Source organism: Pseudorasbora parva, chromosome 15 (genome assembly GCF_024679245.1).
Source record: "Pseudorasbora parva isolate DD20220531a chromosome 15, ASM2467924v1, whole genome shotgun sequence".
Classification (NCBI taxonomy): Eukaryota; Metazoa; Chordata; class Actinopteri; order Cypriniformes; family Gobionidae; genus Pseudorasbora; species Pseudorasbora parva.
In genome coordinates, this window is record NC_090186.1 from 16,799,417 (window position 1) to 16,815,672 (window position 16,256).

Here is a 16,256-nt window from a genome sequence, read left to right on the forward strand (position 1 = left end):
GGCAGTACCCTAGTGCAAGCCTCAGCCTCAAAGTACGATGGAGGAAACATGCTATTAATGGGTCTCTCCCTAAATACATTCCACCCAAAGGAACATGATAAGCAGCTATGGTCGCCACATAGACCTTTAAACTGGATGGGGATAACCCTGCAGTTGAATTTTCTAGCAGGAACTCCAGCATTGTACCAAGAGGCATAGCTGGTTTAATTGGGTCAAGCGGATGACTGCTGCACCAATAATTGAAAACTCTCCACTTCAAGGCATACAGTTTGCTTGAGGAAGGATCTCTGGAGTGAAGAATGGTCTCAACAACCTCAGTTGAGAGACCGGAATCTGTGAACTAGGCCCCCTCAGAGGCCAGACCCATAGTTTCTACAACTCAGGGTAGGGTGAAGCTTGTACTCAGTTCCTGCTGCTCCCGCCCAGCAGCTGCAGAAGTCTGGGGTTTCCGAGAGAGAAATGTGGAAATTGGAGTGTCGCAAACTGTTTCTTAGCCTCCTGACATCTCGCGAGTCATTCAAGGATGGCTCGCGCCCTCTGAGGAGGGTTATAGTGCAGTCGGGCCAGTTGTTCCCAGCCGGTTCGCCACTTCAGGGCACAGCACTGCGCCTGCTGTGCAGAGTACATCAGAGGCCAGTCTTGAGAGGCTGTTAGCCGTAGTAGATTTTCTGGCAGAGTGAGAGAATTTTCCAAATATATCTTGTTGGGTCCTGCATATTGTAAGAAAGGGGTGCGCCATCCAGTTCAGGTGTCATCCACCCAGTTTCAGCGGGGTCTGCTCACATTAGTGGGCCCTGAGCAGGCTCTGGTTATGTCTCAAGAAGTCCAGACTCTTTTGCAAAAGGTGGCTATAGAGAGGGTGCCTCCTCCCAGCAGGGAGTCAGGGTTTTACAGCCAGTACTTCATTGTGCCAAAGAAGGATGGAGGGCTGTGGCCCATTTTAAATCTGTGCATTCTCAATCGAGCTGTAGTGAAACTCAGTTTCAAGATGCTTACACTCAAACAGATCGTGTCACAAATCAGGTCTGAGGACTGGTTTGTCACAATAGATCTAAAAGACGCATATTTCCATGTATCTATCCTTTCACAGCACAGGAAGTTCCTGAGGTTCGCTTTCGGGGGAGAAACATACCAATATCGGGCTCTTCCGTTCTTTCTAGGTTTGTCAGCCCACACCTTCACAAAGAGTGTATACGAAGCTCTGGTTCCTCTGCCTATGCAGGGGATCCGAATTCTCAACTACATCGACAATTGGTTGATTTTAGCGCAGTCGGCGCAGTCAGCGCAGTTAGCGGTTCAACATCGAGATGTTGTTCTTGCTCATATGAGAAAGCTGGGGCTGAGATTGAACCCCAAAAAGAGTGTTCTTTTGCCAACTCAGAGAACTACATATCTTGGGGACAAGTGGGATTTGACCACCTTGCATGATCGCCTATCAGATCCTCGTGTGGGGTTGATTCTCTCAGCAGTCAAAGGGGTGAAACTAGATCAACCACTTACTGTTAAACAGTATCAGAGACTGTTTGGTCTGATGGCAACAGCGTCCAACGTTATTCCTTGCGGCCTGTTGTATATGAGACTGTTGCAGTGGTGGTTCAAGACCAAGCAGTTTTCCCCAAGGGGAAATCTTTTTCGAGTTATCAAGGTCAGACGGCATTGCCTTCGTGCGATGATGATATGGAAACAGTCTTGGTTCTTGGTTCAAGGCTCAGTGTTGGGAGTTCCTTGTTGTCGAGTCACTCTAACGACGGATGCTTCCCTCACGGGGTGGGGAGCAGTCATGAGTGGTCGCTCGGCCCAGGGCCAGTGGCATGACCATCATCGTTCTTGGCACATAAATTGTCTGGAGATGTTGGCAGTGTTTCAGGCCCTGAGACACTTCCTGTCAGAGCTCAGGGGCTATCATGTGTTAATTCGCACGGACAACACATCATGGTCTCCTACATAAACCATCTAGGGGGGTTGAGGTTGCACCCGTTATACAAGCTGGCTCGTCAGCTCCTCCTGTGGGCCAAGGGGAAACTGAGTTCTATCAGAGCAGTTTACATCCCAGGGTATTTAAATGTGGAAGCAGACAGGGCTGAGGCCAGGGGAATGGCGACTCCTCACCGAGGTGGTGGAGCTCCTGTGGGAGAATTTCGGCAGGGCAGAAGTAGATCTGTTCGCATTGTCAGAGACGGCTTATTGTTGCCTATGGTTCTCCCTAACATCTCCAGCTCCATTGGGGCTGGACGCCATGATACAGGAGTGGCAGAGGCTGCCTCTGTACACATTTCCCCCAATTGCTCTGCTTCCGGGAGTTCTAAAGAGAGTGCAGCAGGACGGGCCCATCTATTACTAGTAGCCCCATTCTGGCCGGGCCGAGTGTGGTTCTTGGACTTAGTGTCTCTCCTGGACAGCTCTCCCATGGAGATTCCGATCAGGAGGGAACTACTCTCTCAAGCGAGGGGAGCAATTCTGCACCCTCGTCCAGAGCTGTGGAAACTGTGGGCTTGGCCTCTGAAGGAGCCCAGCTCATGAGTTCAGGTCTCTCAACTGAGGTTGCGGAGAGCATTCTACATTCTAGAGCTCCTTCCACAAGGAAATGTTATTTGCTGAAGTGGAAACTCTTTACTTCTTGGTGTGAGGATCACCAGTGGGACCCAGTTAACTGCCTAGTAGGTGCAGTGCTGGGCTTCCTGCAGGAAAGATTCTCTACAGGGTTAACTCCCTCCACATTGAAGGTTTATGTGGCAGCCTTAGCAACTTACCACATGCCCTTGGGTGGTGTTTCATTCGGGTGACATCTGCTTATTACTCATTTCTTTCGTGGCACTTTAAGACTTAGGCCTCCGGTTCGCACCAGGGTGCCGGCAAAGGACTTGGTCATTGTTTTACATTTGCCATTTCGCTTGCTTATGAGGCAGTTGGTCAGCCTTCTCCCTTGGCTATACGGGCTACTCTACCAGGAGTATGGCGGCTTCTAAAGCTTTGTTATCAGGGGCTTCCCTGAATGAAGTCTGTAATGCGGTGGTGTGGTCCTCACCACACACCTTTGTGAGGTTCTATGATCTTGACCTCAATGCCAACCCTTGGGCAAGGGTGCTCGTTAATTAGCCAATGGTGGACGGTCATCTGGCTCATATGGGGACATGGGTATTGTCGTTCCCGCATTGGTGACGCAGCTCGAGTTCCTTTGAAATGGTAACATCTCTGTTACATATGTAAACTTAGTTCCCTGAATAGGGAACAAGATGCTGTGTCACCCGATCATATTCCCTGCATGCCTGTGAGCACTTACTTCAGGCTGTTTCAGAAGCTAGTTTCTGTTTGTGTTTAAGAGTGCTTTATAGTTTCCGGCTCTATGACATTATCCGCCTATGACGTTCCGATGTCTCATTGGTTGGTTACATACATGCTTCAGGACGCAATCATGCAGAGGTGTTCCCACAGCGGTGACACAGCGTCTCGTTCCCTATTCAGGGAAATAAGGTTACATATGGAACCAATACGTATTCTTGCATCGTAACCAATTCCCATACCACACCTAAGTGGTCCTTTGTGCTGGAAAAAGCAAACTCTTCTTGGTGTTTAAATTTAACACCACATTTTCATCTGGGTGAGAATGACATCTTAATTCTGAACCACCAATTAAAGGGACTAAGCTAAAATCAACCAATCGTCAATGTAGTTCAGAATGCGGATGCATTAAAGTAGTAACAGTGCCAGAGCTACCTTTATCTGAAGGTTAACATTCAGATAAATTTTGAACTTTAGCCGCATGACTGACTAGTTCAGATGATGCCGATCCAAAATGTGATGCAACCCCCCATTCTTGTTTGGAAATATAAAATACCGGGGAGGTATACACTATATACATAGTTTTTACCATTTGTTCATCTTGCAAACTGTCAGGGACAAACCAAACTGGTCGCTCTGGGACCCCCTCAAATACAATGGATTTGGCCATCTCCTTGGTGGCCCTGAGAAAAAGATTTGTTCACTCACTGCATAGTTGCCAATACCCCTGCCCTCATATAGGTCTCCTAAAAAGTCAGCCTTGTAGGCTTGCAGCAGTTTCATTGTGTGAAGCGATGCTGCATCCTGACCAGATACTAAATAAGCCTTACCCACCAATGCCAACGTTGTTCTGAACAGCTTGGTGGGTAATGTGAGGGCATATAGGGTTGATGCAGATTCAAGGGAGAGATGGCTAGTGTCTATTCCACCATAGCAGGGGCAATTCTAGGATTTTCTTTTTAGGGGGGCTCAACCCCCAGTGAGGGTATAAAATAAATGGTAACACTTTAGTTTACGGTCCAATTCTCACAATTAACTAGTATTTTTTTGTTTGTTTGTTTAGTTTTTTAAGTTTTTGTTGTTATTATTATTAGGACATTGGCTGTTTATTATTAGGCTAATTATAAAGGAAAATATTAATGCCTTATTCTCCATGATCATATTATACCACCCTTAATCGTACCTAGTAATTTAGGTATGGTTTTATAAACAGTGATATCTCAAATGTGAGTTATCTCAATAGTTAGTGGGGGTTGGTGGTATGCTTTCCCAAGAAAATTTTGATTTCTATGATCATTACATATGTGCATTTTAAGATGTTCTGATGGCCAAAACAATTTATAACAAAGTTGAAACGATGTATGTGAGCAGTAGATTATTTGTCTTTCTTCTTATCCCCAGATCTCTCTTTTTCTCTTTGTTTTTGTCTTGCCCTGTCTCTTCCCCTAAAGTTGAACTCTGACTGATTTTTTTTTCATCAGTGAAGAAAGTAAACACATGATTAACTGATATTCATGTTTTATGAATCATTTTTGTAGACACATTAATTTATTGTAGGCGACCAGGAAAACTAGGCAACTGTTTATTAAACTAATTCACAATATGTACACATTCATTAGACCTACTAATATTATGCCCAGTACCGGCTAAAAAAAGCGGAGCTTTTTACTGAAGGCAACAAATGGAATTATAATAATTTACAATATGTACACATTCATTATTAATCTTATGTCTAATCTGATGTGTGACATCGTTAAACGATGATCGTGCACTGCTTGAGTGATGACACCGACATGAGCATTTTCACATGGCCTTTTTTTACTGAATCAGTCTGTATCATCACTGAGTTTTTCTGCACATGTACCATACAACAGGGAACCAGTACGGTGTGCAAAACATGCAACTTTAGAATGCAATACACAACATGATGACAATGGATTTGTTCTTTTTTATTGTTTGTAAGCTACATTATGGTTCTGGTTCTGACGTGCTCTGCTCGGCACCACGGATTGAACAACACGCTTTAAAAGACGGGATGAAGCCTCCCACCTGTCTCATATGTTTTTAAGGGGAATTAATCACATATTTTTTTTAGGGGGACTGGGCAGAGGGGGGCCCTTAAAAAGGGCTTAGCCTTAGAATCACCCCCTAACCATACTCTTTGTAGCCTAATATCAATGAATAGTTTGAAGGCTGTTTACTACACACATATAAGAGGCTGGTTTCTTCCATGATTTCGTGATTCCATGAACAAATAAAACTAATAAAAAACCGCAGGCCACAGTGAGGAGGTTGTGACCGCAAAGGCAAGAAGTGTTTGTCTAATTTACTTTTTGGACAAATGTCCTGCTTCTCGGCTGGCCAGTCAATGTTTAACCTGGCAACAGCATGAGTCCCAACCCCTGCCGGCTCCTCATATGCAGGATAATGAGGTGGCTAGTCTTCAACTTCTGTATCAATGCTTACAATATCCTCGCCACACAGCTAGTGTTGATTTGATTCAGATCAATAACTGTACCGTTCATCAACTGTGCAATATTTGAGCATACATTCTAAATACAGTGCATTTGTGCACATACATGTAGGTGTGAGTGCTATGTACAAAACACGGTGTCCTCCACTGCACACTGAACAAGCAAAAGACACAAGATAGTAGTTTTACATTTGTCATATCCGTCTGGAGTTTGGTTTCTATATGGCTAATCATTTGGGCTCTCTATATGTGTATTTTAATGTATCTTTAATCAGTGATTATTAATACAAAATGTGAATTTAAAATCCTTTCTTGATCACATGCATTGATTAATATGCGTCCTTGTGTACAAATTAATTATTTCTTACAAAGGAGAATTGTGTAAGAAAAATCTTTGCACTTAGAAAATGTTTTATTTAGAACCCCAGTGAACCTTTTTTTTCTATGCGTGTACAATCTTTAGCATGAAGACAGAATGGAAAACTTTCCACTCATCCTGATTTATTAGTACTGTTATTTATGTATACGTCAGTTTTTATGTTTCAAATAGATGAGAGAAGTTTTACTGTTTTACTTCAATAATCAGCCAATCACTGACCTCTGAGTCATACATCAACATAACATCTCAAAGTAGGCCTAATTTTAAGGGGCCGTTCACACAAAAACATTTTCAGCTAAAAAATAGTGCTGTCAAAATGAGCTTGTTAATGCATGCAATTAATTTTTCCAGTTAATTACACTAAATAACCATGCTCCTATTCACACAAATGCTTTTAAACCATTCAAGCGTGACAAGACACAAGAGAACGTGCTGTCTCTGAATTTCCTGACACACACACACGCAAGGCACAGAAAGATGTGTGCCAGTATCGCACAAAATCGTACATGCTTTTTCGCGATTGAACGTACAATAACACACAGAATTATGACGAAATGCCCACTTTGTCAAGTATTCTCATAAGAGCAGTCTTAATAAATGAGTTAAATAATGTCTGAAATTAGCTTAAAGAGTTGTTGGAAAATGAGATGATCTTAAAGTGACAGCAGACACTAATGTTGTCTGTCATTAATCAAAGAACAAAGATGATACTGACCTTCATTCATAAAAAGATGCCATGACAACAAATATTTTAAACATACTGTCTTAAGTTGTTTCTACTTTAATTTGGAGAGTAACTGTGAAATTATTACAATGTAAAAATAAAAAAAAAACTATGATGTTGTTAATTGCGATGAATTAGGGCTGGACGATATGGCCAAAATTCATATCACGATATTTTTCTTAATTTCGGTCGATACGATATAATTCCGATATCGATATGAACTATATAAAAGCTTTACAAAAAACTACTAAGAACTGCCACATAGAATGTCTGTACCTATAAACTTCTGAAAAATGTATTGGCCAAGTCTATGAATAGTCCTTCTATAAAACTATATAATATTTTAGAAATAAAACCAGTACAAATAAATTAATGTTCACCTTTTATTTGTATTTAGCCTTTATATGAAAAAGAAATGTGAAATCAACATCAAATAAACATAAGACTCTCACTTTATTAATATTAATATCTTTAAGTTTAAACTATAACATAGGCTGATTATATTATTCTTAATATAGATTAAACAAAAGGTCTTCAGCCAGGATTCAGCCTGACTCAGAATATAGCGGATGGATCTTCTTCAGATGATGGATCTGCTTCACAGCGTACAGTGCTCCTATGCCGCAGACGCAGTTTATTGAGCATTTTCTCAATAAGGAATAAGTTTTACATTTCAGTGAAGAACAATTCATATAGCGCTCTATTTTCCATTTATGCAAAATTATAGCATATATTTAATGCTGCATTTATTTAATTAAAAATGCAGTAAACAACGTAATACAGTGAAATATTATTCTGATCTACATCATCTGTTCACTACGTGAATATATAGTAAAGTGTAATTTATTTCTGTGATCAAAGCTGAATTTATCATCATTACTCCAGTCTTCAGTGTCACTCATCATTCTCATATTAGGATTTGATGCTCAACAAACATTTATGATTATTATCAGTGTTGAAAAAAGTTTTGTTGCTCATGATGCTCCTTCATTGCTTTCATATATTGTCGCAATCGTCTGACTGTCGATCGTCACCTTTCAGCTCATAACGATTTGTATGTATATGTAACGTTGTCCTTCAGCTGCAGCTCCAGCGTGACAGTAACGTTAGTTCTGCGAATCCGCTTTTGGACTTTCTGTGAGAGAGCGTCCTCCTCATATTTAGATACGAATAAAATGACAGGTCATGCATAGATAATTTTTTGTCTCTGAAATTAAATCTTGATGTATTCACGTTGGTTTCTATGTATACACTTGCCCTCAAGAAGCGCGCAATCAACCGAGGTTAGAGAAAGCCGTCTTTAGCGTCCCTGTTAAATTGCCCGCCCTCGCTCCAGGTAACGCCGTTTGGAATCCCGCTCGGAGCGGGTCGACTAGGACCGGTGAGACCCAGTAAAAGTGCGGGGGACACGCCGAACCACTTCCACCCCACTGAATTAACGTTAGTCTTTCTTCTCTTATCAACTATTTCTTTCTCCTTACTTGTGGAAGTTCGTTCAGTCACATTTGTGTTGCGGTCAGGGAAACACTTTTTGTAGCTAAAAGTAAAACGTGCGGCGTTGGATCTATCAGCCTACTACTGCTGAGCACTGGCTGCGTTTCTGTGGTGTACGTCATCGCGCAAGTAGCCAATCATGTTCTGCTCTTTCTGACGGCTGCGCCCTGAACGTCAGTCAGTGAGGAATGCTGCAATATATATATCGAAATATCGGAAATGTGTTTAAAAATCATATCACCGTTATTGAAAAAAATTATATCGCGATATATATTGATATTGAATTATTGTCCAGCCCTACGATGAATTGTGATTAATTACAGAAAAAGGTGATGAATTTTTTATTTATTTTTAATCGATTGACATCATTCTAAAAACTGAAAACGTTGTATGCGTTTTGGCTATTCATTTACACAGCTGAATTTTGGGTGTCTGAAAATGCAAACTTTTGAAAATGGGATTCAATGTTTTTATTTTTATTTTTTTATTACCCTTATTGTCTCTGTGTAAACTACAAATTTGTGACATTTGTGAAAGCCACGACGTCATGTTATGCATGTTACATGTGCAGTCTATAGCAGAGTCCTGCAACGGGTCGGGTACCCGCGGGTATCCGCGGGTACCCGCATAAAAGTGTCTAAAACGGGTGGATTGTGACATTTATAAAATTCACGGGCGGGTATGCGGGCGGATAATTAACTCTGTGCGGGCGGGTAGTAGCGCGTATGGGCGGATGAAAAATATGTGCAATATTTCTGTGGCAAAGTGAACGAGAGAGCGAGAGCGAGACCAGGGCGTGATTGTGAATGAGCGTCACCTGCGAGCCACACCGGTCTCGAGTCCTCTGAGGGAGCTCGGAAGCATATAAGGACGAGAGATCACCACACCTGGATTTGACGTTGAGTTGTTTACTTTTTATTATGTGTGTGCGCTTGGCAGATGTCTATGAGGGGCTGCCCACGTTACTTTCGTTTTGTTTGGTTAAAGTCTTTTAAATGTTCGCCGGTTTCCGCCTCCTTCTTCCCCCATCGAACATATTGTAGGCTTTTACAATTTCTATGTCCAAATTATCATTACACACACACGCAACAACGATATGCCATTTGACCCATCACGTCACCACCACTGCGACATTGAAACTTTTGTTGATGCCTCTCATAGCGCGGATGAAGCGAGCGTTGCAGGAGTAGCAATGGATGAAGTAAAAGTAAAGTTGGTGAGTGGAGTAGCTATATGAAATTGTTGACAATGAGTCTTTAAAGGCACTTTTGCCTGTTTCATTAGCCCATTCATGACGCTGTTGATGTTGAGAGGGGGGCAGGATAAAAAATAAAGCATTTTAATTTGAATGTTTTAGCGTGTGTGATTTATTGCGGGCACGGGTCGGGTAACGGGCCAAATATTAACGGGTCTGGGCGGGTACGGATTTAATTTTGATATGTTCACGGGTCACGGGTCGGATCTGGTGCTAAACCTTGCGGGTACGGGCGGGGGCGGGTCTCCAAAAATGGACCCGTGCAGGACTCTGGTCTATAGATATGACATCGCCAACTACTGCCCTGACATGAAAAATACAGTATTTATTTTTAGTTGTTATCTTGGATCCATGTGAACAGAAACTGTTTTGACTACATTGTCATGTGTACGCAAAAAAAAAAAAAAAAAGAAAGAAAAAAAAACGTTTAGTACATCATTGTTGTGTAAACATACCCTAAGTAATATAAAAACCTTACATTCTGCTCTGCTCCCTGGGTCATAATGTAAGCAGTTGGACTATAATTCAACTGTGTTGCTGTCAAAACTGACAAAGCAGCATGAAATACTGAATTATTAATTGTATATTCAATACAAATATGTATTTTAATTGAAAACATATTGTTATATGAAAATGTTTCATCCACATTTGTGCATGTAGTAAACCTATTATTTCCGAGTTTATTTGTTGTGTGTGCGCTTCCTGAAAACTGTTTGAATATGTTGTAGAAACAGCTTAAAAAGTGTTCAGCCATGGGTGAAATGACACATTATAAACAATTATACTCTGAGAGGGATGGTTCATAATGCTGCCTTCAGATTTTCATCGTTGATATTGTTTATCATCTCATGATGGTTCACTAGCAGCTCATACACAGTTAAGTTTGTCATCCTTCTTCATTCACAGCGTCCCTGCCTCCATCATTCCTTTTTTCTCTTCTGTCACCAGTTGCCATAGTGAAGCAGAACAATGATCCGTCTGTGTTTGTGTGAAGTGTGCGGCTCGAAAGGGTTCACACCCACAAACTGCACCACAGACAGGTGTGCATGTCAGGCTGAACAGAACAGAGAGGAATTGGCCATCTCTGGGTTCTTTGTGATATTTTTACTTCTTTGTGAGCGTCTTTTCATCTTAGCTCAGTGGAGGCTGTCAGACTCTTTGCTGCCCCATGCAGCTTTTGATCAGTCTTAAAACAGCTCAGACGCCTCTCTGGAAATAGCCAGAATTGTTATTCGATGTTAATCACATTTTCACTTTAAATGTCAACATCCAACTTGCTCAACACTTTGTTGTGAAGGTTGTGCAAATGACAGCTCTGCTTTGTGAATTACTAAAAAGAAACATTTGCAAGGGCTCAAGGGCTGTTAGTTAAGTTTTGTCAAATTTAAAATGCAGTTCATTTGTAACAGTTTGTGACTCAAAGTTTCTTTATGAATAAGCCCCTGGGATGATTGTATATGTCGCCCATAGGGAGATATAGCTTGGTCTAGAGGTATTTTCTCTGCTTTTGATGTAAAATGTTTTAGGTTTAAAATCTCACTTAACAAATATTTTTAATAAAAAAAAAAAAAAAAAATATATATATATATATATATATATATATATATATATATATATATATATATATATATATATATATATATAATATATATATATATATATTTCAAATCATCCAAAATTTCAAATATCTGTCAGTGGATATTAATAGTTTACAGGAGAGGCACGTAAACTTTACTGTAGCAGACATTACTTTGCAATTAAATTTCAAGTCAATAGTCAACAAGACAAATCTCAGAAAATTGATTTCTTCCAATAAAACTTCTCCAACTGTGAAACTGTGAAAACCATCGGAATATAGATTATAGGAATAAAGGAATAAAAGTGTAAAGTATGGTTCATGTAAGTGCTGCAGAAGTGGAGCCTTCTGAAAAACTCATTTTGAGAAAACTGCCTTCAGAAATATATACTGTAATTGAAATTCACAGACACAAATAGATAAAGTGCTATAAAAGATACACTTAAAAGTGTATTTTGGATGTTTTCTGGGGAAAAAAAGGACATGAAAACCCAAAAAGCCCAACATCTTAATATCGACAGATGCATTTTATCAAAGTGACTTAATCAAATGCAATTTGTTTTATATTTGATCATCTACGTCAGTAATACATTTCTGTAGCTATGAGGTCTGCACTTTTCTGAAAAATAAAGTAAAATTTAAAATGTTGGTGTTAGTGTAATTTTTATTTGCAATAAATCTAGTAAAATCAAAATTTATCAACATTTAGCTTTTGCTAAAAATTACACAATGAAGTAAAAAATTCTGTTCTTTTGAACATTATTAAAGGGATCCCCTGGTGTTGAGACTTGTATGGCTTAATATAACATAAATTATGTCTCTTACTGAATTATGTAGTAGAAAACCCATGAAAGATCTACGTTATTTTAAAAATCGATTTTATATTTGGACCATGGGCGGCGCCATTTTGTTTGCGTTCTAGGTTGATGACGTAGATTGGTTGAACTCCTCAATCAGCTGGCGTTACCCGTAGCTATTTTTACCACAACGCAACTCGAAAATTGTTTCAGAGTCACACACACCCCAACAGATCGGCGCGAACACACACACACACACACACACACACACACACACACACACACACACACACACACACACACACACACCAACAGATCGGCGCGAACACACACACACACACGCACGCACTGCGTGCGCACATACCCTCAATCTATTCCCTGTGTTAATCCTACATAGACTGTTGATAGTAGATTAACTGTAATGCCTAATGTGACCAGCAGAGGGAAATATCTAGGTAGGACGATGGGATAAAGTAACGTGAGGAAGAGAGGCAGGATGTTTTGGTGATGATGCATGCGATTGAGACAGAGCAGTCAGGTGTGTGTGTGCGCGCCCGCCGATCTGTTTGTGACTTGTGTAGGTGAGTTTGTGTGCACATGTATGTTTGAGTGTGTTTTAAGTACAATTACAAAGCAATTCATTGGTTTTGTTTAACTCTGAAACAATTTTCGAGTTGCATTGTGGTAAAAATAGCTACGGGTAACGCCAGCTGATTGAGGAGTTCAACCAATCTACGTCTTCAACCTAGAACGCAAACAAAATGGCGCCGCCCATGGTCCAAATATAAAATCGATTTTTTAAATAACGTAGATCTTTCATGGGTTTTCTACCACATAATTCAGTAAGAGACATAATTTATGTTATATTAAGCCATACAAGTCTCAACACCATGGGATCCCTTTAATGGTTCCTGAGAAAAATAATGTCATGGTTTCCACAGAAATATTAAGCAGCACAACTGTTTTCAACATTGATAATAATCACAAATGTTTCTTGAGCAGCAAATCAGCATATTAGAATGATTTCTGAAGGATCATGTGACATTAAAGACCTGGGCTGCGTTTCCCGATAACGTTGTCAATTAGTGCGCTACAAAGACTCTAAAGGTATAACTTAACTGAAGGTATACCATTTCTAGGTGTGTTCCCCGAACTATACCTTAGGAGGTCGCTTAAGGTAAACCTTCTTAAGTGCAACGTTAGCGGGTGCTGTCCGTGAGGGCTTATATCGATGGCTCAAGAATCGATTATTTACTCTATGCAGGGGCTGTGCAGTTTCACTGTTAAGCGATAAAAATATGTTCTTTATAAAAGAAGCACTTCAGAAATAGTTGAACTTTCATTTATCATACAAAATTGCACCTAAAGTTTTCATAATTCTGAAATGAGTGCACGAACCGGCAATCTCATGCTCAAACGCATCATGAGAATCACACGTCATTTAAATTATTACAATATATTTTCCATAGAGTCTCTTGATTTACTCCACAACCAGGGATGATTGCCCATGCAGCAGCTGCATCACATTATTGTGTAAATAACTCATTTATATTATTAGATTGCCTAGTCAATAAAAATGCAACAAGCAAAACATATAATCAGCTGCTTCTATATGGCGGAGAAAAAATAAAGAAAGAGAAGAGCCGCCAGCAGCTGATTTTAGGGCTGAGGGGGTAGCTGAGCTCCGTCCAGTTTGTATCGACAAAGTTGGTCCAACAAGATCTAAAAGCTGCTGAATTTGCTGTCGTGGTAGGCTAAATTTATTTTTAATAGCAGCTTCTGACATGGTAGCAAGGGGACTACAATTTTCAAGTATGCAATAGTGCACATACACTAAACATCTTTGATTTAGCACAATTCTATTCGCTGCCTCGCTGCCAAAGTTTGACTAAATTCCCCTCCACAATCATTCCCTTTAAATAGGCTCCTAAGCCTTTCCTGTCTAATGAATTGCAAGCTGATGTACCTTTGGATAATATCATTAAAAAGCTAACAACCATTAGTGTTTGTAATGAAATTTTTTATTGTAAGTCAGTCAATTGTAATCCTTGCATAAAAACAAAACAAAAAGCTTAATTGAACACTGGGTGTATATTACAACTTCAGAATTATATTCGTATAGACTGATATATAAAGAAGCTTTTTTCACAGTGGTGGCCACTAGTGGCATGAACTGTTAATAGTGATAAGGTATAGCTAAGAGTGGTCCAGACCAACCTTACGGAAGTATGACTTAAAGAAGGTATTCTCAACTAAGTTCGTTTCGGGAAACACATTTTAACGTTAAGGGATACCTTAAGGTATATCTAAGAATGACGTAGAGTTAAGAAGTTTTCGTGAAATGCAACCCCCCCCCCCCCCCCATTATTCATATAAAAAACTATATGAATGTGGATTAGAACCTGTAACCTTGGACATGGTTTACAAAAATTCTACCACTGTACCACTAAGAAAATCACATTTTTAGTTGCAGATCTATGTATAGCCCCACTTTATATCAGGTGTACTAACAATATATTTGACAAATAGTCCCAAAATTATTATTTTCCAACTAGATTTAGACCTAGAATTTCATTCACTGTTATTGTTCTTTATGCTTTATAAAATAAAATAAAAAATTTCCCCCCAATGTTCTAGACATGGTTACAGCCTTGAGTAATGATTCGGAAAATTCAGCGTTGCAAAAAATATATTAAATTATAAAAAAGTTATTTTAATTAATATTTGACTGGAGTAATGATCTGAAAATTCAGCTTAGCAAAAACACATTACATTTAAAAAAAATATCATTTTTAATTGCACTAATAATTAATATTATTTTTTTAACCATATGTATTAACCAAATACAGCCTTAGTGAGCATGTGAGCAAGTGGGGGAAAAAACAACTTACCAATCACAAACTTTCGAATGGTAGTGTATATACTATAGAGAAGAAAAAACTTCCTATATTTCACTTAATAGATTTATTTTACTCTTATACTAATATGTCAAAAATGTTTAAGGTAAAACATTTAGGCTAAATATTTATCAATTTAGCAAAATGTGTCATCCTTCCTGCTCTCACCAGGCTATAGGGATAAACTCATCTAAGATTGTAACTTTGCTACTACATCTTAACTAACCCTCGTTAGAGTTTTAGTAGACTGTAAGGTTAGGCTTAAGGTTAGTAGTTAACTTGCTTATAGTCAGAAGAATATCTGTTGGGAGCTTCAAAGTAAAGTGTTAGCAGATATTAAGCAAGACCACGAAGCTCAGTGTTACTGATGTGGACGATGGAATCATTTGGTTGTGTGGTCATGCGTCTGACCTCTTCCCTTCTCCATCATCAGATCCCCGTGATGACAGGAGCCTTCATGGACTCATCACCTCACGATGACTACAGCACGGATCACTCTCTCTTCAACTCCTCTGCTAGTGTCCACGCCGCCGCTCTGGCAGCTCACAACCAACAGGAGGAGCAACAGTCCATGTCCCGAGATGCCATATGGCTGTGGATCGCCATCACTGCCACCATCGGGAATATTATAGTGGTGGGCGTTGTCTATGCCTTTACGTTCTGACCTACAGAATGAAAACGAGTGAACTTTGGAGATAAATTCGTCCCCAAATACAGGGCGCCGGGGCCCTCATGAGATGAACGGTGTGTGCAATCATTCAAGAAAGAAAAAAAAATGTACACCGTGTTAGTTGTTTATTTTTTATGCAGAACAGTATTTAGAAGCTCCAGAAATGATTTTGTAATTTTCATGTTGAAAACTTTTTATCTAGATTGTTTAATGCTAAACAGTGTAATGCGAGGAAAAAAAATGCTGATTTAATTTCTCTGAGTGACTAATACTGCCAGAAATTTGCCAAATAATTTGTATGGGTTTTTGCTTTTAGTATGTAATAACAAATGCTTTAAATGTCTAGAGGGCAAACGCTTCTTTCTGGAAATCATCCAGCGACCATTTTAGAGCAGTGATGAGGAAGCTGAAATGAATTTCATGCCGAATTTGGAAATAAACCATACTATAATGTAAAAGTTGGAAGTGCAGTATGTGCCCAGAACAGTAAGCTAAACTTTATATTATATATATATATATATATATATATATATATATATATATATATATATATATATATATATATATATATATATATATATATATATATATATATATATATAATTTAAACCTCGGTCTGAAACATATAATAAGCACCTTTTCTTCATTGGTAGGGCATATGTTCTTTTTTCTTTCACTGAATTTTTTTTTTTTTTTTTTTTTTTGACTCCAA

At 39.4% G+C, this 16,256-nt stretch overlaps 1 protein-coding gene across 1 annotated transcript in view; it reads left to right on the forward strand.

Moving 5' to 3' along the window:
• The window catches only part of LOC137041203 (uncharacterized protein C14orf132-like), a 57,638-nt gene extending 41,582 nt beyond the window's left edge, over positions 1 to 16,056 (forward strand). The window contains exon 2 of the mRNA XM_067417232.1: positions 15,308 to 16,056. Within this exon, the coding sequence (XP_067273333.1) occupies positions 15,308 to 15,538 (231 nt within the window). The 3' untranslated portion in view covers positions 15,539 to 16,056. The remainder of the gene's footprint in view (positions 1 to 15,307) is intronic.
• The last annotated feature ends 200 nt before the right edge of the window (positions 16,057 to 16,256 follow it).